The 22,894-nt window shown below is 36.9% G+C and overlaps 1 protein-coding gene across 8 annotated transcripts; it reads left to right on the forward strand.

Moving 5' to 3' along the window:
* Positions 1-286: 286 nt before the first annotated feature.
* On the forward strand, positions 287-22,677 carry XIAP (X-linked inhibitor of apoptosis). 8 transcript variants are annotated; one of them, XM_076347318.1, is made up of 8 exons: positions 287-364; positions 2,576-2,700; positions 11,580-12,486; positions 14,067-14,166; positions 16,014-16,092; positions 16,750-16,783; positions 17,663-17,887; positions 19,321-22,677. In XM_076347318.1, the coding sequence occupies exons 3-8, from the start codon at positions 11,613-11,615 to the stop codon at positions 19,512-19,514; spliced, it is 1,506 nt and encodes a 501-aa protein (XP_076203433.1). In that variant the 5' UTR covers positions 287-364; positions 2,576-2,700; positions 11,580-11,612; the 3' UTR covers positions 19,515-22,677. The 8 variants fall into 8 exon arrangements, with proteins under 8 accessions (XP_076203433.1, XP_076203440.1, XP_076203434.1 ...); XM_076347325.1 differs by lacking the exon at positions 17,663-17,887; XM_076347319.1 differs by lacking the exon at positions 2,576-2,700.
* Positions 22,678-22,894: the final 217 nt, after the last annotated feature.

Genomic DNA, 22,894 nt, shown 5'->3' on the forward strand with positions numbered 1-22,894 from the left:
GGAGCCGGGGCGCGGTGGGAGCTGAGGCACTGGGGGGACGGAGCGGTGGAAGGAGCTGAGGCGCGGGGCTGAGGCGGCTGAGGAGCGGGGCTGAGGAGCGGGGCTGAGGCGGCGTCAGCGAGGAGGGTCCGCGGCGGGCGCTGCCGCTCTGCGCTTCCCGGCTGCTGCCACTACATGCCGCCCTCCGCCGGCGGGCGCCGGCCTGCCACACCCCCCCAGCCCGCCAGGGGGCGCTGCTGCCTTCTCGCCTCTGAGCCGCGGAGAGGGGGCCGGAGAGGCTGCCGGGAGCCGCCATTTTCTCGGCGTGCGTTGGCTGTTGAACGGTTCTCGCAGCCGGTGCCGGCAAGGAGGGGGACGCGGCGCGGTGAGTTGTCAGGCGGGCGCGGCCGCGGCCGTCGGTACCCCCGGGCAGTGGGCGGGACGGGTTCCACGACTGCCCGCTCTGGCGGCTCCCGCTGCCTCGGGCGCTTGGCGAGGCTTCCCGCGCGGGTCAGGGGGCTCGGTCCCTCCGCGCTGCCCGGGGCCCTCCGGCCCCTCACGCAGGTGGTGCCGGGGGTCCCGAGGGCTGGCGGAGACGCCGCTGCCCCTGGCCTCTGCCAGGCGGCGGCGGCGGGGGTGGTCGCCAGCCGGGGGAGGCGTTGCCATGGGAACGGGGCGCGCCTCCTCCGCCGTGAGCCGCCGGCGCTGTCGGGCCGGGCCGGGCCTGCCCCGCCGGGTCACCCTGCCCCCTGTCCCGGCCGGCAGCCCCTCCGGGCGGGTCTGCGATCCCTGCCCCGGCTGCCACCTTGAAGGGCCGCAGCGACTTTCCTCTGAATAGAACATTTAATGTTGTGTTCCCTTTGCATAAGGAAAAGAAAAATTTGCTATGCTATAGGCGTTTTTGTGGTCGTCTTTGGTTCTTTTGACATATTTGAATATTGTCTTGTCTCCTCTTGCCCACTCTTTCTTTTTTCTTTTTTTTTAATAGACCCATCACTTTCTAGAATGCCCTTTCTGCTTGTTAATAAAAATGCAGTTTTGTTCAGGTTTTTTACGGTAAGAATTCAGTAGTTATTGAGAATTCTGCAGGAAGAAGTTCAGTCAGATCATATTTTTTTCAGCTGTAATTCAAACTGCAGTTCAAGCAGTTCTCTTTTGCACAATGGCTATGTATTTATGCTGATATATTTCTCTTTAACAGTTAGTGTATTTCAGTTTCTGTACTGCTGTCTGTCTGATGCTCCTATCTTCCTGATAGAAGTCCTATAAATGGGTGTAGAACTATTTTTAGTCTTGGTAATTTCTGTCCGTTTTAACTGTTATTAATCTGCATCTGCTAAAAAGTATAAATTTGTTCTTGAAACTGCTTTTAGATATTTTTGCAGAACTGCTTTCATTATCCCTTCATTGCTACAATCTTACATTGCGCTTTTAGTACTTCATATAGCTACGTGGGAATATTTGGTTTCTTAAACGAACAATTAGAAACTACAAGATCTTATGGTAGACCAATTTGGAAGGAAAAGCAACCAACCAGGGGGAAAAAACCACTTTTTTTCCAAATACTTATTTTTAATCTAATACCTTAACAAAGAGCAGTAGGATATACTTTAATTTAATCTACTCTTTGTTTATCGTGAAATAAATAGCTGCATAACAAAGAAGACAACAGTGAAGTATTCTCTTAAGAAAGCAAGTTTTCATGTGATGGATTTGTTGATTAAGCTTTTATTTGGATATTTTTCATTTTCCTAAGTATTTCATTTTGCTATCTACTTGATTGCTTTGCAGTTTTCTTTGAGGCCCTTTAAAGAATGCCCAACTACTTCTTTCCGTAGAAAACTTGGCACCTACAGCATTGGCCAAGAAGGGCAAAGGAATAAGTTAATGATTGTTCTGTACCTCCTCTGACCTCGCCCTTTGTAACCAGTAGCAAAAGGAAAGAATTCTGATGAGGGTTGTTGTTTGGTTGTGTTTTTTTTTGACTGCTCCCACTGATACGAGGCAGACTTGCATTTGTTATTAGAACAGTAAGAAAATGTGTGTTCATACCTTGGTTTTTGAAGTATGAAGATGGATTTCATTTCAGGCCTCTGTGTACCTGTGATAATGCTTATGCGTCTGTTGCTATCCTCCCAGGGTGGGCGACACAGCTGCAGGGAGCTGAAGAGTTTCAGAAAATCCAATTTATAATCAGATGCAGAATTTCCTAGGAGAGAGAAGAGAAGGCTGGATCATTGGATCTTACTCTGTCTGCTGTTACAGTCTTTCTCCTTTTTGCTGCCCTCTAGTTTTTAATTCCAGGATTTTGTTTTGCCTTCTTTGGATCTTCTGGAGTCTCCCCAGTCCTATGTCCCTTGCTAGTTTCAGTAAAACATCTGAATTTCAGACTTTCCCTGACCTCAGACTCTTTCAACTTTAGAATATATTTTAATTTGGATTTCTTGGACAAAGGATAGAATTTTAAAACATTGGGGGTTTGTGTTTTGGTGGGTTTTTTTTTTTTAAATCATAGTTTTGGAGTTGTGCCTTCGTAAACTATGCTGAAGGTTATGTGAAAAGGAAAATTCTTAACCTTTGTTTTTTCTATCAACAGGAATGTAAATATTGGAATTTGTTCTAAAGACTGGTGGAAAATAGAGATGAAAACAGTATCTGCTTTGATTAATCTATTACTAAATTTGGTCTGATTGGATACTAATTTCTTAGGGAAAAACTATTGTAAGTACCCTTTGCATTTTTTTGTTTCAGGAGTTAATAGCGTACAGTCCTTTGCTGCTTTTTATTTTTCATAGCATGTGGTCTGTCTTGTGGAGTTCTAATCCAAAATATTCAGAACATGATGATTGAAAGTCAGGCTCCAGAAATAGCAAGACTTTTGAACGTGAAAAAAAGTAGCTGTGCATGAAGGTTGAAAGTATGTTAAGACTGAAGAAGGCATGCTGCAAAGCTTGAATTGAATGTCACTCCTATCATATAAAATGTAAAATGAAGCTGCACATATCTTGCAGTTCGTTGTCCTTCCCCTTCTATGTTTCAGAGAGTTTCTTATTAAATAGAAAGGTAAGCAGAGTATTTTCAACAGGTGCAACTTTCATATTTCACTTTTGGTACAATATTATAATTAGAATTAATCCCCAAGCCATCCCAATTTCCTGACAAACTTAAAATAAAAATATAGAGGATAATTCAAGAGAGATTTCCAAGTTTACAAGATGATGAGTTGTGTGTGTATATAAGTACATATATGTGTGTGTGTGTACGTAAAAATATATATACAAATTCACCTGATTCTTTAATGACAAAACATTCACGCTAGTGATACCAGAAAGTATCATGATGCTGTTTCTGCATCAGGCTGCAGTTAAATGAATGTGAGTAATGAACTAAGCAGCACTGGCGTGGTCAGGAGTATTAGTTGGGTGGAAGTGAACACCCTCGCCAGTGGGTGAGGCAGGAGGTGACGGGCTCTCTGTACTTGTGTGGTTTTACAACTTCTTTCTTTAAAATCCAGAAGATTCAGCAGTTTTGCTGTGGCATTAATCATGTTGCTGTAGCTAAAGTTCCGTATCATTATGTCTCCTTGAAGAAAGATGCCCTCTTTTTCCATCTTTTTCTTCAATTGTAAGTTTAAATGATTTGTAAAAGGATGTAACGCTAACAGCTGGAGCACAGCTCATACTCAGGAAAGGAGATGCATCCCAGGGCACTGCAGGTTTTGCTAGGCATTTTTTACTATTGGCTATTCTACTTAATATACCCCCGTTGACTGGATAATTTTTTGTTTCTTAACCAAAAGAGCAGTAACTCAACTTTTAGGGGTTACGTTTCTATAGTGATATACTATAATCACAGATTTAAACTTTTATTTATTTATGTATCTATTTTTATTTAGCTCTTCTGCTTCATAGTTGACAAAAGTAGCTTGTCATTTCTACTTTTAGGAGGGTAGGAACTGCATAGCTTGCATAGCCCCCAAAACGTATTGGTAGACTTTCATGGATGGAAGTGTGCTTTGAATTGTATTAAATACAACTTCCAAGCTGTCCCTATTAGAGGTAAAAGTTCTGGAAGTTTAGCCTCAATTTCTTGAGGAAGAACTTGAAGCGAAATCAAATTCCTGTTAGTAAAACAGCAGTTAATTAATTAAATGTTCTAAAGTTAAAACATAAAAACTACATAAAACGTAGATCTTATATCACTTGAATTGTACATCTGAAATGTAAGTGTACAATATAAAAATGAAGAATCTTGTGAAAAATTTATTTTTTCCCCTCCCCTCTATATGGTAGTGTTGTAGTACTGAATTTGAAATGTATTTTCACAGTGAGTTGTGTTGAGAAGCCTTTTATAAGAGGGGGAAACAATAGAATAATTAAGCAAATGAAGATATTGGTAGGGGATATGGAAACAGGATGGAAAAACTAACAGGCTGATTTTCCAAAGTGTTTGGGGGGAAAAAAAAGCCAGAAATGTAAAAGTTATTCTTTCCCTATAATTTGCCTGAAAGAATACTTACAGAATCTCAATAAGCTTAAATGGTACAATTGAAGTGACCTTGTAATTAAAAATTGATAGCTAAATCATACACAGACTTCTGTATGATTTACAGGAGTACAGTGGCTTTCATGAAACATATTTCATTATATTCCTGCTTATGCCATGAATAAAACATTCATCTTACTGGAACTGCCAGAGAAATTTGAGACCGTCAGGATTGCTCCTTCCTTTTTTATAGTTTTGTTTTGGTGGGGGTTATTTGAAATCTTGTGCTCTTGGTGTTGGCTCTCCTGTTCTCTACTTTTACCTTTAGTGTCTCTTTCCATCCATCTCTTTCTCAGTGTGCTTGAGGTTTGGGGTTTGGTAGGGGGGTTTTTGTGTTGGGTTTTTTTTGTTGTTTTTTTTGGGGGGTTGCCCTCCCCCTCCTTATTTTTAGGTACGGTCATCTGTAGGCAGTCCATTTCCGCGGCAGCAGCTGTCAGAACTAAACCTTTGCTTTAGATAGGTTTTCCTGTGTCTAAATTAAAAATGCCAACATCTCTTTCACAGTTCGCTTTGTACTAAACACTTAGCAAGGTGCAGTAGAGCTAAAATGGTTTTCTCCAGAGCTTTAGTCCTTCCTCTTCCTTGGTCACTTTGGATAATACTGATTTATACATTCATTGATGGCTCTAATTGATTATGTCTTATGTTTGACTTTTGACATCTCTGTAGGACCATGTACTTAGGCTACAGCATGCCAGTTTTTTCTATAGTGGCTGGTATTTACTCCTTCCTTCTCATACATAGAGCTAAAGATCTTCTGAAGACATTTATCTTGCAAGTTAACAAAATCAATTTATTTTTTTTCTCTGCCTTTGGCAGATGCAAATTTGTCCCACTCTTATCTACTGAGAGCACTGCCATGAATCCATTGTTCTTGTTTATTGCTCTATTCCATACCCATATGACTTCTTCATGAAGAAAAATACCGTATGAAAATCATTCTCAAAATGGTATGTTTCTATTGGCCTGTTTATATTTATTTCTAAGATGGTGAGAGTGTAAAAGTCTGCGACTGGAGTCAAGAATTAGGAGGATCTAGTAGCCTACTATAACCTTGAGCAGCTGACTGACTTCCTATGATGATAAACCCTGATGGGAAGCTAAGTAGGATCTGTTTGAAAAACAGACGAATGAAGCTGAGCTGATGGATTTCTGTAAGCTTTGACACTGAATCGAAAGGCGTTGTGTAGTTACATACCCTCTTTATAAAATGAAAAAATATCTCTAAGCAGAATTTTTTAAAAAATGGCCATTGATAATTAGATGTAAATGTGCTAAGATTTGTAAACACAAGAAACAGGATTTATTTAAACAGTGGTTTTAATTGTTATACATATGGTTTCAGTTAGCAGCATGCACCTTCCTTCATCTAATTGCAGCTGAGCCAGGCACAAAGTGAAATTCAGTGAAGTGACATATGCATCATCTGTGTGTCAGCTGGTACAGTATGTTCTCTTTGATATTTACTTGGTGCACTACTCTCACATTTCAAAATTCAGTCAACAGTAAACACTAACATTGCTGCCACAGTCAGCATGTCAAGTGGTAGAAGCTCTGTGTTTATGTACCCTTTGGTCAGGAACATGAGGCTGTGCAAGTAGGTTTCTGACTTGGAGGTTACTGCCATGTTTGTCATATGGGAGAATTAAAACTAACTCCTTATAATGCCAATCTGGTTTAGGACTAAGGATGACAATAATCGTGTCTAATAAAATATACTTGAAAGAGAAAAGCAGGTTCCATATTTTCCTTTGAAGCGTTTCAGATCTAGGTAATGCAATAATGTCATATTTTTGCATAAAGTCATACCTGTTAATATTTTTAAAGCTGAATTGAACGTGTTTGGCTTGCAAAATTGCACACTGTGGTTTTGCCTTTTGAATAAGCATTTTTGCTATAAATTCTTGTCTTTAGTTTTTTATTCTGAAATGTAATCAATAGGCTATATAAATTGGTACTTTAGCTTGAAAGGGGGAGGTGTCTTGTGACAAATACCTTTAGATGTTTAAAAGCAGGATTAAACTTGGCTCAGCTTCTGGAGGTCTTTCAGACTAAAATAGGCTTTGTTTACTTACTGCATATGTAAGAAGATATTTAATGCTTCAGTAATAGTTAAAAAAATCTCCTGGGTTTTATAAGTGAAGATGAACTTTAACATTTCTGGACCTTTTACTTTTAATTCATGTGTGATTAGATCTATGCAGAAAGGCTTAATTAACTTCCGCATACGTAAAGTATACTCTCTGAACTCGGGTTTGCTGCTGGTATGTATTGTGAAGTCTTGCATACATGTCTTAGTTGTCTGCTTGTTATTAATTTATGTTTCTTAACCATAAACCATTAAAAAGTTTACCTTCAGTTATTTTCCTTCTGCAGTTAATGTTTGTCTGAGTGCTGTTATGGTGCAGGATATTGTTCTAAATCATTACTCCAACTAACTGGAGTAAGGCAACCGTTAAAATACTTGTGTAGAAATACTATTCCTAAGCTACTCTGAATTTTACACTTTGAACGGTTGCTTTTAACAGTTGTTGGAAATAGAAATAATTGAACTTGGTGTTGCATTTAAAGTAGTACTAATGTTGTATTTAAAGCAGTACTTACACAAGTGAAGAGTTTGCCTCAATGCTTAATAAAGATGCTAATGTCTTTTTCTTTTAGATAAAATTATACTGAAATGTGAACCAACTACGTTTAGAGGGGCTGTTGTAAGGAAAGGGCTTCATAATGTGGATGGAGTGTTGTTAAAGCTAGCAGATACCTGTGAGGGATTCATCCTGCTTCTGTCATTGCAATATTTAGACATGGTTTTGAGAGGCTTCTAGAATGATGGTTGGATCTTTCTGCTCCAAAAGATCAAGATGAAATAATGTGGTTGATATAATTTGAAACAGTTACTTCATATTAAAGAATTGATCTGTGGTGATTGGACCTTTTGTCAGTACTTACTGCTGTTTTGATATGTGCTTTTTGCACTGTTTTGACTGTGAGGATCGAGATAGATTGCTTACCTCCAGAGAATACAAATGTGGCAGGTATTTTGATAATCGCCATGTTGAGGGCATAATTTTTTTTTATTCACCGTGTTAACAGAAGGAGTACTGAAGTATCCATAGCACTGCAGAAAAAACTGTTTTGACAGAATAAACCCTCTAATCTCAATGTTCTGAGTGATGAATGCATTATGTATAGGGTTTTTTTGTTTTATCCTAATGCTTATTTCCAATTATATTTTCCCTCAATTGTTAGAACTTCCAGTACAGTACATAGAGATTTTTTTTTTTTGCTTCAGATTCTGCTGTTAGATCTGGCTGAAAGGCATTATCCTGAGATTTCCATTGCAGTTGAGGGTGGTACAGATACTGAGTTTTAGGTAGTTCTGTTAGGGTTTTTTTGCCTAGCATTCACAGTTAATTAAAAGTAATCAGTAAAACCAAAAAAGAACATCTCAGTTAATTGAATATCATCTCCATCCTGATTTCTAATATTCCACTTTAGTCTTTGATCCTCTTCCTTCCCTCTTTGTGTCTTTGCTGAAGTGTTTTCCTTCTCAGTTCCTTAGTGTCATTAAAACGCACACACACCTTTCCAGGAAACGCCAAGAGGATCAACAGAGTAAGTGGAGTAAAACTAATACAAACTGATTTAAATAATAGTTTAAAACTCATGCTGTTATTTCTGTTAGGAAAGTCTGTCACATATGAGATGTACCACCTACGTGATATTTTGAGTTCTGCAGCCCGTATTTTTAAAGGTGAAAAGTTTTATTTTGGGAGAAGAGGAGAAAATGCACAATTAAACAATTATATGTTTATAGGCACTCTGAAAATGAATCCTGCTTTAAAAGAAATGGGGTCTTTGGAATGAAATTACCTAAAAAGTACATGTTTGCCAATTGCATGAAATAAAAATTTTCAGAATTTTCAGCTTATTTACTAAAAAAACCTGTTATAAGGTTTCTTAAATTTTCTGATGTTGGAGGGGGAGATTTTTAGTAAAAGAGTCCAGAGAAGTACTGCAAGACCCAGGCTTGCTCATGCAGCATAAGTATGATTTGAAGATCATCCCTGTCAGAGGGCATTGGAGAATCTGGGCCTTACTTAAGATACAATATTTGTTCAAATTCCTTTGGTAAAATATCTTCTTTAGCTTATGAAAAATAATGACTTACTGTAAGCAGCGCATTCATGTTGTAATGAAGTTTTTTATATATATATGCGCGCCTGGTATATGCTAATCTTTTTTTATTCTTTATGCATATGATACTGCTGTATCGGACTTCTTTTCTTTTTAAGAATGGCAGATTTTAAGATGAGTTCTGATAACGGAGCGGTTAAGTGGTGCTTAGAACATGTAGGTAGTTTACGAGAAGTGGGGACATAATTCTGTCTCTCGCCTGTTTTTTAACTTCATATATAATAGTCATCATTGTAGTATGTGGTCACCCCATATGGCATAAGGAACAAAAAAGCACAAACCAAGGGTGATCTTTGTGTCTCCAGTAAATTTTTGAGATCTGTCAGGCTTGAACCTTGGTCTGTGTTCACCCCTGATTTCACTAAGGACAGGGAGAATGAATTACAGAGAATGGCTGTGTAGATCGTCTCCAATTTGCCGCAGTTATTTTGTATGCAACAGATGGAAGAGGAATGTAGAAGCTCTATTCTGATTTTAAAATAAATATAAAACAAAAAAAGTTAATATTTAAAAATTTAAATAGGATGAGTTTTCTTCACTGTTTCCGAACTCATTTCTATTCTAGTTATATAGAGGTAAAGATACTGCTATTCATACGTTGAAAGCATATGCATTTGTTTTGTTTTTTCAATGTACGTCTTCAAAAGGAGTCTCTGAAGGATGTGAGGTAGGCTTTGTTTGCCACCTTGTAGAAATTCTTTTAGGCATGCAGATAAGAAAATTGGTTTGCAGCTAACGGTATTTGAGTAATACAAATTATTCTATGAATGCAGTGTAGTAGTAATGATGATAGACCCATAAGATCACTTGAGGTCTTTACAGAAACAGTCCTAGAGGATTTAAAATAAGATTTTAAAAGGAAATAAACACGAACTTCTAAACTTTTGTTATAAAAATTGATTGTTTTTAATATACATATGTATATTGAAAAAATACACATATTGTGACAGCTTTCATATTACTACATGTAATTACTGATTTATTTTTTTTGCCCTTCAAAGTCAAAACAAGCATATAGGTCAGATTTGTAGGTCAGCCAATGTAATTTATTCAGAAGCTATTTTCGAATTTGCTAAACTAAAACAGAAAACCACAGTATAATTTCTAGTGTCATTAAATTAGTCACAAACTGACTTACAGAAGAAATTAAAGCTGGTGCTCAGAAGTAGTCTTGCATCTGTGATTACATGAAGCAAGCATGCTGGGTCTCTAATGTCATGTTTTCTCAAGCTGCTTGTAGGTTAATTATCTTTGTCATCTTGGCAAAGGATGCAGCGATCCTGCAATGCATAGTCATTTTCGTTTTCCCCTCCCCCTTCTGAACTTTAAAAAAAGGTTTTGTCCTTCCTGTAGAAGCTAAACCTGGTATTATATAAGTAATTATTGTAATTGTAACATCTGCATTGACCTTACAGAAAGTATAATCAATATTAACACAGGTGTTGAGGAAGGGGCGTGTTGAGGTAGCTAAATTTTTGCCTGATGGCCTACCCTACAAAGGTGAGGACCGGAAATAGATACATTTCAGGATTCATGTAGAAAATGGAGGAGGACACTTGTTCAAATAAAGACATATTCTGTTCTTCCTTATATGCGTTTCTTTTCGCTAATTGCTGAATTATTATTGCTTTGTGCTAAGAAGTCCATTTGGGCAGTCTCATAATAATTTAATTTACCACTTAATAAAGGAGTAAGTTTGCGATGTGTATCAGCAGTAGCCTTTGTTTTACCCAAGACTTTCTAAGTCAATAATATCACTGCACTTGTCAGGACAAGAGATAAATTTTTACTGTGCTTGACTTCATCGATCTTGGGATGAAGGCAATGACTGTGTCAGTTTGTGGTTCTTGCACAGGACCTGTGGGAACCAAGTTGCTTTCTTTCATCCTTGTGAAAGAAGGGCCTTGGCTGAGTGCTCTTAGCAGCCTTCTAGCACAGAAGGGCGCAGGGCAGGACTAGCAGTCAGTACTCACCCTGGAAAAGTGTAGGCTGGAATAGGAATGTGGGACAGGTGGTAAGGAGAATGACATTCCTTCAGGGAGGGAAGGGAGGAAAAGCTGAGGTGATGGCAGAGGCACAGGAACTTTTGATAGAGAGTGGGATGGGAAAGTGGAAGCAGTGTGCTGGGCATGAATGCTAGTGCTGGGTAGTCTAAGACGCTGATCCTAAAAGCAGAGCATAGCACTTTGGTAAAATGCCCCAGTGAAACATCTGATAGTTTATTTCACGAGATACTTTGCTAAAAGGAAAACTGAGATGTATGTCTTTACAATATAACACAAGCCCAAAGGCTTTTTTCTTTTTGATGATGGTTTTACCAGTTGATGCCCATCTGTAATGGGCACAGTGGTCATGGCCTTAGTACGGAGAAAAATAAAGATAGTTGTGTTTCAGAACTGGGCTGTAAAATCTTGCAAATGTGGTCTGGCTTAGATCAGTATTTTAAATTCAGTAACAGTATTTCAGGTTCGGAAGCCTTTTGGCAGGGTTTTGCCCAGAGCTTTTGTTAAATATTTTGTTGATTTCATTCTTGCAATGTTTCTTTGTTAAGAAGTAGAACATGCTTTTAAAGCTATAAATGTATAAACCTGTGTGTTTTGCAGGTAAATTTTTATTGACCTGTAAAACTTCATGATCTTTCTGCCTTTCTTTATGGATTTTTTTTTTTTGTTTGTAATGTTCTGGTTTTTGCCTCTGCATGGCAGGGGGGGCAGGCAAGGGTGAGATGGGAGGGAAGAGGAAGAGGCATTATTTTAATACATAAAGGATGGCTAGCTTAATTTAGCCAGTTTCCAGGCTTGCATATGGGTATGATGAATTTTTCTGTCTGTGAAATTAAATATTTATTCTTTGTTTAGGAAATCTGAAAGGAGAGCTCTACCTATGAAGAGATGACGTGTAATGGCCCAGATAACTCGGAAGCTTGTGCCACTCCAGACACTGACCGTGACCAGGAATGGGCACAGGAACACTACCGACTAGGAACTTTTGTTGCGTTTCCACTTGGCTGTCCGGTTTCGGCATCAGTACTAGCACGAGCTGGCTTTGTTTATACTGGAGAAGGTGACAAAGTGAAGTGCTTCAGTTGCCATACAACTACTGAAGGATGGGCGCCTGGGGATTCTGCAGTTGAGAGACACAAAAAGCTTTCCCCGAATTGCAAATTTATTACTGAATCTACTTTTCTGGAAAATAACATACATCCTCTCGCCCAGAACTACCAGCATGGAACTGAAAACGGTTCCAGCAATTCAGCCCTCCCGTGTACTCTGGATCACCTATCTGATGCAGAGGCAGATTACCTTGTGAGAACTAGGCAGGTTGTGGATATGTCAGATAATTTTTATCCTAAAAACCCTGCTATGTGCAGTGAAGAGTCAAGATTAAAGTCTTTCCACAACTGGCCCCTCAATGGCCAGTTGACACCAAAGGAATTAGCTAATGCTGGATTCTATTATACAGGTATCGGTGATCAAGTGGCATGTTTTTGTTGTGGTGGAAAATTGAAAAAGTGGGAACCCAGTGACAGAGCTTGGTCAGAACACAAGAGGCATTTTCCCAAATGCCTTTTTGTCCTGGGACGGGATGTTGGAAATGTCCCAAGTGAATCTGTTCGTGATGAGCTTGGGAGAAGTGGTCTGAACAATGCACAGCATCCATGGAATCCATCTATGGCAAAATATGGAAGACGTTTACAAACATTTTTAACTTGGATATATCCTGTTGACAAAGAGCAGCTTGCCAAAGCTGGGTTCTATAGCATAGGTAAGCCAGACCTTAAAATGGCTAATATCTTTTATGAAGAAGTTTTATATGAGTGTCTTGTTACGAAAAAAATAAGCTTTTTTTTATTCTAATGTGGAATGATTTGCCAGAACTTCTTTACTCTGTAAACTACTTTTCATAGTTCTTGTGTAAAATGATATACATTATATCAAGTATTTTTAATAGCAAAGTATAAACTTGGTCATAAATTCATTTTTAGCATTAAAACATAAAAGTGTGTTTTCCTTGCCTGCTAAAACCCTCATAATAGATCTTTCACAATGACAATTAGTGAAGTTAATATTTTTTTAAAAATAAGTGCTGTCCTCCAGATATCTACCTTAGGTCTAAGGAGTTGGCTTGTGGCCTGTACAGAAGCCTATGAACAAGACAATCCAGGTTGTGTGCTGTTTTATTTAGTTAACGTGTTTGCATTATCACAGCATTGAGACACCCAAAACTAGCAAATACCATTACTATCTACTGTAAAAGCTTTACGAAGACAATGACTCCAGTGGAAGAGCTTTTACTTTTACACATGTAGTGTATGGCTTGGATAAGTCTCCAACAACTTTGTGCATTGGTTTCCCAGTTAGTTTGATTTGCACAGTGCCGTTAAAAGCTCTTTGAAATTCTTCACTGAGAGATGCTGTATGAGTGCAAAGTGTTGCTATTATTAGGTCACAAAGAAAAGGGGATTATCCAGGATAATTTCTTGCTCTCATCTTAATTGGCTTCTCTCTTAGTAGCTCTCGGAAGAACTGTTTAACCTGATTCCATTTGTTTTACTTGTGGCCATACATAAAACCTTTGGTATATTCTTGTATGGGTGATATATAGGCAATATTTGTACCCAGTGGAACTGTTTTTATTGATTTCTTCTTGGATTCCTGCAAGTACCTAGCTTCTCACAGCCAAGTGAGATCTGTATTGTGGAGGTACACTAAATAGGCACCAGCTTATCAGACCCGATGGCTGTTCAAGTGACTTCTGTGAAAACTCTGTTTCCTGTGGCCTGAGAATGATTTAGCTCTGTAGGAAAAATCTATCCATACCTCCTCTCATTTCAATAAACACTATCTAAGCAGTTTCTGGTGCAGTCTTTGATTACAGTAGGCATAGTGCTAGAACAGAGAGAATGCGATTTCTCCTAACATCTCCTCAGTTATGCTACTGCTGTATAGAGCCCATTAATCTTAATGGTGAAATGGAGGACCAAAAAGGCACGTAAACATCCTTAATTCTTTGTGGGAGACTACTTCATGGCTTGTTTACCAGTGGATTGAGCTATTTGTTAATAGATTATTTTTAGCTTTTGCTTTTTATCTGTATACTTACTTGATAAAATGAAATTCAGGAATATTTCATGTGACTCTTATTTTGTATTTTTTAAGCTCAAGTCTCTCCCGAACATTTGTTTCAAATCTTATGTATTATGTCCTCCTTGAAAATGGAGTTCTCTTCAGTTACATTTGCTAATCAATAAAATATTTTTTTTCTTAATAATGTAAGATTTTAGTTGAAAACTTATTGTTATGCCTACTAGAAGTATGTAACTTTATTCTCGTGTGTTTCCTCAGGTAATGGTGATCATGTTGTGTGTTTCCACTGTGGTGGAGGATTGCAAGAATGGAAGGAAAATGAAGACCCATGGGATCAACATGCCAAATGGTTTCCTGGGTAAGGTATTTTTTACTGTTTTCTTGTTGCATGTCTGAGTCTTATTTACAGTATATTATGTTTTAATGACAGACCATACTAATAAAGGTTTCAGAAGGTTGACTATGGCTTAACATTGTTTAGATTTAGGAAAATAACTTAATTTTTCTTTAGTTGCCTTCCTCTACTTCCTTCTCCTTCATTTTTGTCATGTAGGCACCAAAGGAATATCAGTTGTCTTCCATGGTTTATATTTTTCCTTTTCAATAAGTAGAAAATACTTTAAGGAATTTTTTGCATGGGGTCCTTATTTTTGTTGTTCCATCTGCTCTACCTTCTGTAGTCCTGCTATTATATGTATAATCATCAACATATGCTTTAATGTTGTATTGGTGGCCTCAAAAGAGGACATCAACCTAATGTCGTCTTTGAGAGGTAGGAGGGAGTTCTTCTAAAGTGGGCAGGAAAGAGAACTAAATCTCAACAGCTTGAGGGCACAACTAACTCATTAGAGGTGATCGGTCTGAAAGGTTGCCCTGAAATTGTACCTTCTGAATAACTTTACTTTTAAGTCAGTGTTGTTTGTATGTCAGCTTGTTTGTAGGAATTATTAAAGGGAAGAGAAGATTTCTGTGTCTGGACTTAACTGATTGTTTTTTTTCCTCATTATCCAAGTGCTATGTTCTAATTGTTACTTTAATAGCTTCATACCTGCCAAAGTTCGTAACTTATGTCAGAATACAAAATGACTAAACTTCTGTCACGGTGTAAACAAACCTGAAGAAGTCAGTAGTGCTATTGAATTCAAAACATACTTGTGCATAATTTTAAAGGATTGAGGATTCCAGACCCAGAAATAGTTTTTAGAAAGACTGCCAATTTTGTCTAAAATCTGTCTTGAGGAAAGGAAGAATAGTATATGACTCACTGTACTTGGACAGCTTTTATCCACCTGTAAGAAACGAAGGCTTAGTAACTTGTATAACATTGATGTCTTTTTGCGTTAGCTGCCAAATTTGTCTTCTGCGGTGAAAGGCTCTCTGGAAGCTGGAAGTTAATATTTATGTGATAGCTGATCCTTTTTTCAATAGTGGTACAGGCAGCTTTTAATTATTAGTCTCTGCCACTTGAAAGAGATGCCATTCCAAGTTTTTGGCTTGGTGCAGTGAATGGTTAAGACGCATTTTGCTACATTTCACTCCTCCTTATATGGGTTTGATTTGGTTTTAGGTTGTTTACATTATGTCAGATTTGATTACTTCCTCTCAGATCATTAACTGTCTTATATGGAGTTTTTGTTTGCACATCAACTTCAGTGGCAGTGTATCAGTCTCACAGCATGCCGTCTATGTCCACGAACAGGACACCATGAAGGTGAAGTAACTGCTGAAGCTAGACAACTATTGTTGAGGAGTTACGGCATTCCCTAAATCTTCTGGTAGGGAAAAACTCTGCCCAGTGGTAGGACTGGTTGGAAAATAGTGAAAGAAAGCATGTAAGGCACCTGTCTGACCAGTGACTGCTTTTCTTTGATTACAAAAGACTAGAAGAACCAACATTTTAACATAATGCTTGTTTTTCATTGGAGTCTTTTACTTTTATAAACCTGTGGCATCAGCTGTCATGGCCAACAACTCTTTAGTTTTCCATTTCACCAAAAATGTGAAAAACATAAGTACTGCTGAAGTGATTAAGATGTTTTTAGAAATGTTTAAATGACCTTACTGATGTTAACTGAATATTTAGAGATTTCAAAAGCAAGCATTCTGCATGATATAGGAAATGTATCGAAGCTTTCCAAAGTTATGTAGTCAATTTTTGTTTGCTGCTTATGCAGTTTTATTATAACTAAATATTTTCATTTATAGGTGCAGATTTGTGAGAAAGGAAAAGGGGCTAGAATTTATAAATAATGTTCACTTAAGAGATGGATATAGGGATTCAACAGTAAGTGTCTTGCTTATTAATCAAATACTATTTTGTTAAAATGAAAAACAATCTTAACATAGTTTTCACATGAAGTTACTCTTCTAATTAGCTGCATATCATTTAGTCCTCCTGCTGCTTCTTGCACTGGCAGAAAGTGAAAGACATCAAAGTATGTTTTGGTTCTGTCATTCGGGGTTTATAGATCTCACAGTTCTCCTTAGTTGGGTTATGGATCACAGGCAGGGTACCTTGTATATGTTGTATATTTGGTAATGAACAAGTGCTTTTTTTTTTTTAGTAGTCTGGGAACCTAAGGCTTACAATGAATAATTTCCTTATTCAAGCGTAGTAGATAATTTTTCTTTTCTTGTTGGTAAAGCACTGTTAAACTTGTATGTGGTCACTAAAAAGTAAAACTGATGTTATTTTACAATTCTTCCATAGACTAAGAATCATGTACATATGGTTATAGCAAGATGGGTTAAAATGAAAATTTAAAACAATATGAAAGACATAACAAAACACTGATCCCTTTGCAATTGTTCAGAGCAGATTTAATAGTTTTAGTCAATAAAATAACTGATATCAAATAGCTATTTTCTGTCCTGTAACTGTATAGGTTTCCTTCTACCTTCTCCAGAATTGTAATTTTGTCTGTTTGTATTTCACTTTTAGACAGAAGCTGCTGAAGGGACAATACTTCCTAAAGGTATCTGTTTAGAAAAAAACCCAAAACAAACATCATCCCCCCCCCCATTTTGGAATATCCATATTTACATGTCTAGTAAAGGAAATGGTTAATTTTTAAAATAACCCTATTATATTTTTAAATAAAGCATGACAGGCAAATTGTTGGATGATACTCTTTCGTTGCTTCATTGCTTCTAAACAACTGCAGAATGAATTTTATTTCTCTTAGGGGAAATCTAATCATGGTTGGGTAAATATTGTAAAGATTGTAAACCATGAAAGAAGTACGTATAGGATGCAGTCTTATTTTTATAGCTAGTAAGTATGCATCAAGTATGGAATTATCGTGCTGTGGGATGAATGTTAAAGAATACTGAAATGAAACAATAATTGTTGCTTTTCATGAGGCAGGAAGAGTTGGTCTGTTAAATGGCAAGGACTAGGAAGCTGAGAAAGCTTAAATAGCTTGTTATGTGTTCCAGTATTACGCATTCCTGCAATGTTTTTCACAAATACCAAGCAATAAAAAGACAGGAGAGTTAAAGGGGTAGTAGGAAGACAGTCGAGTAGCTTCCTCCCAGGGAATGATAGCTGTTGCTAATAAGAGTGGTTACACAAAACCTATTTTAGAACTCTCTCACACACTGCTCATTTATGAGAGTGAAAATTAGGTTAAAAAATTTTGCTCTTTTAACAATTTTAAGTAAAGAAGAAATTAGTCATTTACATGTAATAGAAGAACTGGAAATAAGTTTTTACAACTAGCAAAATTCTTAAATCGGAAATACAGTTCCTTTGGCTAGATATTGGCAAGATGTCTTAGAGATACTATCCGATAATAAGATTCATCCTTGTTAAATTGGTTTTTTTGTTTTTGTTTTTTAATTTCTTGTTTTAGATGATCTCTTACAGAATCCTTTGGTACAAAGTGCCATAGACATGGGTTTCAGTTTGTCTGAGATTAGGAACACCATGGAAAAGAAATTGCAGATGTCTGGAGAAAGTCACACATCTGTTGGGGATCTGGTAGCAGACTTAAGTGCTCAAAAAGAAAATACAAGGGAAGAAGAACCAAATGAAATCCCAGTTGAGCAAGATGATCTTATTCAATTGCAAAACCTCTGTGTGTATTTCGTATCGGCTCTTTAGTCTATGAAATAGATCTTATTGTTATCTGTTTATTCTGCCTTCTGAACCAAGTCTTACTTAAGGTGAAGTTACAGTATCGTAACTTAAAATTCAAGAGATTTATTTTTGGACATTAAAAAAAAGCTGAACAAAGAGGGTGTTAAAATATTTAGGTGTAGCGGCATTTATAAATATCATCTATAAAATAAGTAGTATTAATACCTCAAAAGTGTATAATATTGAAATAATAGTCTAGCATGCTTCTGGGAAAGGTTATACACGCTAACTAAAAAGCCAAAATTATTGTGACGATGACATTTGAAAGATGAAAAAAAAGCAAGAATAACTATAGATGTGGGGACTCTGGTGGCAAAATGAAATAGACGCAGCAACATACTGCCAAATATTCAGTATACTCAAAATGAAAAAATCTTAGTAGGGGATTATTTATTTTTCAGTATAAAATTTTGCATGGGATAGAAGCATTTTCCTTCTTGGCCAATAAGAAAAAATGTACTTCTAGATGGTGTTTCTTTTCAATTATTTGTGTTCCAGCTATGCTGGGACATGCAAGTTATGCTCAGAAAGCCATTGTGGTACACGCTGCAAATAGACCAAACCCAAGGTCTCTAACTCAGGAGACTTGTAATTTAAGACAAGCATATGGGTGAATTCATAGGGAGGGAAAAAAACATCTGGTTGGCATGATAGGCAGAGATCTTACCAGCCCACTCTTTTTAATAAGATTTTTAATGGACATTATGGGGGAAAGAGAACTTGCAATGAAGATGGACATTATTTTTGTGGTTGGCTGTGCAGAGCTTTCCCCAAGCGGCAGGGGAAGGCTTTTGAAGTTTGCATTTTCAAATGGGGCATACTGGAATAATAAAGAGCTAACGTACAATGCAAAATTGATTCTTTCTGTACTACAAATTTTAAAGCTTTTGAAGTATGGGCATTTTGAAAATGGGGGCAGGGAAGGAAATCACATCCTCGTTCTTTTCATTGGGGAAACTCTCTGGAAAAAAAATAAAATTCAAATTACTTAACCAGTATCAACGAGCCTTTCTTTCACCTTCTGTACAAGTTTTGGGAAAGTTGTCAATGGGAAGTCTGTGAAAAGAATAGTTCCTGATTGAAATATGCATATCCTAAATTCTATAGAGATTTCAAGCTCTTGCAAATATAGATAGCTAAATTGCGTGCTTGCATTGGCCTGGGAGATGTAATGAGATGGGCCGGGGGGGAGAGGATTCCATGCTGCAGCTTGGTTTCCTGTCTCTTGTGGGTTTTTTTTTCCTTTTTAAAGGTGTGACCTTTAAATCATACGAAGAAAATCTTGTCCTTGTGTGTAAAGGAAAAAAAAAAAAAGAGAGGTTCAATGTTACTAAGTATGTTAACTCCTTTTTATGTGTTTAATTTCCTTAGATCTCAGTACTGAAGAGAAGCTAAGACGCTTGCAGGAAGAAAAGCTTTGTAAAATCTGTATGGCTAAAGACATATCAGTCGTCCTCATTCCCTGTGGTCACCTAGTTGCCTGTAAGGAATGTGCTGAACCACTTAATGAATGCCCTCTGTGTCGTACCAATATTATGAAAAGACAGGAAATTTTTATGTATTAGTGAAATACACAGCACTGTGGATGCAAACGTTTCCTGCTTTATTGCTTTAAATATGTGTAATGTAATGTAAAAAACTGAGTTAATTCCAGGATGTAATCATATGGCAGTGTTTAGATTTTTCTGCTGTCAAACTCTACATACATTTTAACATGCTAAAAATTATTTTCCTAAAGTAAATTTTTTGTATGTAAAAACCCGTATTGAAAGGCAAGTATATATATTCTGTAACTCAATTCATACACCTGATTTGGGAAAGCCTAAGTAATGCAAAGCTTTATTTATGTGATCATTCCTTTGCTTCACTTTGGTAGGGCTCTGTACGACTGAAGTTTATGCAAATACAGTTGTATAAAGAGTCCGGCCCTATATAAAATTTGTAAATAAGTAAGAGAATTTAAAAAATTACTATATACTTGTATATTATAGCTGAGATTTTAGCTTCTCAAAAACATTATGTAAGATTGAAAATGTTATCTTATTTCTGTAACTTTGGTTGTGACCTAATTCAGAGAAAACGCGTAAACCTGCTGCTGAAAGATTTCACCTTATGTTTGCTGCTGCTACTTTGTAAGTTTGTCTGTTTTGATATACAATTCCTGTCTCCCCGTTTATTTTTTTTCTGGTTTAGATGTATAAATTGGCTTCAGTAAACTGGTTTTAGCCATCCGTTTTTCACAAAAATCCCTCTGTATATAAAATGTATATTAATTTCATTCCTTAAAAGAGAACTCAACAGAAATGAAGGAGATTTTACATACCTTGTGCCTGTCATGAAAGGAGCGGTCTCATTTTAAAATTGCCCCCCTACACAAAAAGTTGTTCATTGTTTGATTGGGTTTTCTTTAACATTTAGCATGATCCTAACTCATTTATCTGCTAATACTTTGCAGTGCTTCTGTTTGTTTGTCTATTTTTTCATAAGAGAAGATTAAACTCCATCTCCATGAAAATGCTTTCTTTTTTTATAATTCACCATTAATGTTAGAAATCTTTCAATTTTATTCGTGTCAGTTTGCAGCATTTAAATTAAAAAGTTAAGAACTATTCTAGTGAGAGGCACCTTAAAATACTTAATAAACTATTTCTTACTGGACTGATCCTCAGTTCTCCAGTTAAAAAAGTATCATAGCTTTGTATTTAAGTACAGCTGGTTTACAATCACCCTACTTAATTATGTGACTTCCTTATTTTGTGGAGCTACTAATATGTTCCGTGTATATATTTTTATCTTTGAGTCCTACACACTAATATATTTAGAATATACAGAATATAGTTTTTCACGTGATAAAAGTTTTAAATCCAATACACAAAAATTTAATGTCTATTCTTCTATTTTTTTTAAATATGTGCTGTGATTATATGCTGGTGTAATGTTATAAATATTTAAAATGAAGTGCAACCCAATTGTTCCTTGATCAGCATATTTGATTCTCATATGCGGGAAAAAAAAAATTCATAACAGAAGGTTGCTTTCTGTTGCCTTTTTTTTTGTTTTGTAACTCAACTGTTACTAATTTAACCTGAGTGTTACTAAGGATTACAAATATATTTTAATTGGAGAGGAAATAAAATCTATTGTTTGTACAAATTAAAGTTTGTTAATTATAAAATTAAAATACGATAATTTTGCTTTTTTTTGTAATAAACTAGAATTTGGTTCTTAGGAATATATGATGACTAGAAATTCATAAAGAATTCAGCACGAAAAGGTTTTATTTTGCCTTTTTGTGCCTTTGTGAAGAGTTTAGTGTTTCAGATAATTCATGCATTCGGGGATTTTTCAGGACAGAGACGGACTGGCAATTCTGACAGGCTTGTTTCTAGCTCCCATTTTCAGTTACAGGGAGGGTTTTCTGTACTTTTCAAGGGAAATTAAAGGGGGGGTTGCTTATGAGCTGGTGTATCTTGCCTGAAATAGCTTGTTAGTGTTGTGAACCATGTTAGGCTGACTTGCTTAAGCAGATGGTTTGTTACCTAACCGTGACCTAAGTCATGTGAGAGAGACTATCTGGATGAGCTGGATCCAACTTACGGGCTGCAGAACTTGGCATGTGGCTCGACAAAGCCCTGTCTGGGAAAGAGATTGACCAAATTTTACTTAGAACTGTTTGTGACAAAACTAAATCCTAGCAAAGAGGTGATTTGGGATGTAAGTGTTGCATGTAAACTGTCTGAGAAAAGCCTGGAAGTGGGTCACAAATAGTACCTTCTAAACTGAAATGGAGAGCAAACGCATTGTCCAAATAATACGCAAGCAAATAGCATAAATGCTTCATGTTAAAGCTTGTTAACTTTTAAAAGGTATTCTGTATCCCTTATTGTAACTTTTTGATAAATGTTATAAAAGATATAGCTATAATAGCAATTCAGATTTTAATCAGGAACATTAAAGGGTTAAAAGCCTGTTAGGGAGATGACAAAATAACTGCTCTGTAGGTCTAGGTTTTTTAAAAAACTATAATCAGTTCTATTCAGACTAAATGTGAAAAAATAATTAGCATAGTCATCAAATTTTGACAGCTTGAATTAGGAAGATGTTTTTTCAAATCACTTTGATTTTTAGTATCTTAAAGAAACAGAGAAGAAATTCCACGGACACTGGTACTGGGCTGAGTGTTTAAAGAGATAGAAATGCAGGATGCAAATAAAGGGAGTGGAAGCACAGGTGCTTTGAAAAGGAGGTTAGTAGCAGGACAAAGATGCCTTGGGAGTTGGTTGTTATAAAAGAGTTACCTGGAATGAAGAGCTATGGAATACATTCAAGCATCAGTATTCAGTAACTTTCTTCTAGTAGCTTCTATGTAACATCTTTCTTACTTCCATTTTACTTGCAACAGCAGAACTATTTGCTGGTCTAGATATGTGGGAGATTTACAAGGGGTTTTAATAATGCGTTCTGGAACTGTTTTGCTTAGAAAATACGGAAATTGCATGCCTAATTTAGGAACAGAAGGCTAAAATAAGGAAAACCCATAGATCCCACTTTTTTGTTATGCATTTAGCTTTTTCTCACAGCCTTGAAACATGAGGCTTGAAACAGTAATGACTTACTCTGCTGGCTGCTGCAGCTTGAATCTCTACAGATACTTAGCTGTCTGTACTTTTTAAAATTTGTTTTGGGGCTGGATCCAAAGCTCATAGCACAATAAAAAGATTTTCAATTATTATTGTTTGGTTTGTTTTTTTTTTTTAAGTTAGAGTATTTAAACACTTCTTTTAATATTGCCTGGTTAGTTTTGACCGCAATGCTCCAATGTTTATTTTTGTTAGCTGTATGTGCAGCCTGAAGCTACAGGACAAATAGTTGGTCAAAGTTTTCAAAGCATTGTTAACCTAAAACATGGGGTTTTAAAGTTAGCTTTTATGCTTGTTTTTATTGA

Source organism: Aptenodytes patagonicus, chromosome 9 (genome assembly GCF_965638725.1).
Source record: "Aptenodytes patagonicus chromosome 9, bAptPat1.pri.cur, whole genome shotgun sequence".
NCBI classification, from domain to species: domain Eukaryota; kingdom Metazoa; phylum Chordata; class Aves; order Sphenisciformes; family Spheniscidae; genus Aptenodytes; species Aptenodytes patagonicus.

What these genes read in the sequence shown, in the direction of transcription:
- XIAP (XM_076347318.1), top strand. Translation starts at nt 11,613, where the DNA reads ATGACGTGTAATGGCCCAGATAACTCGGAAGCTTGTGCCACTCCAGAC. An exon ending in AGCTGGGTTCTATAGCATAG is followed by an intron (nt 12,487 to 14,066) that starts GTAAGCCAGACC and finishes GTGTTTCCTCAG; the next exon opens with GTAATGGTGATCATGTTGTG. An exon ending in CATGCCAAATGGTTTCCTGG is followed by an intron (nt 14,167 to 16,013) that starts GTAAGGTATTTT and finishes TTTCATTTATAG; the next exon opens with GTGCAGATTTGTGAGAAAGG.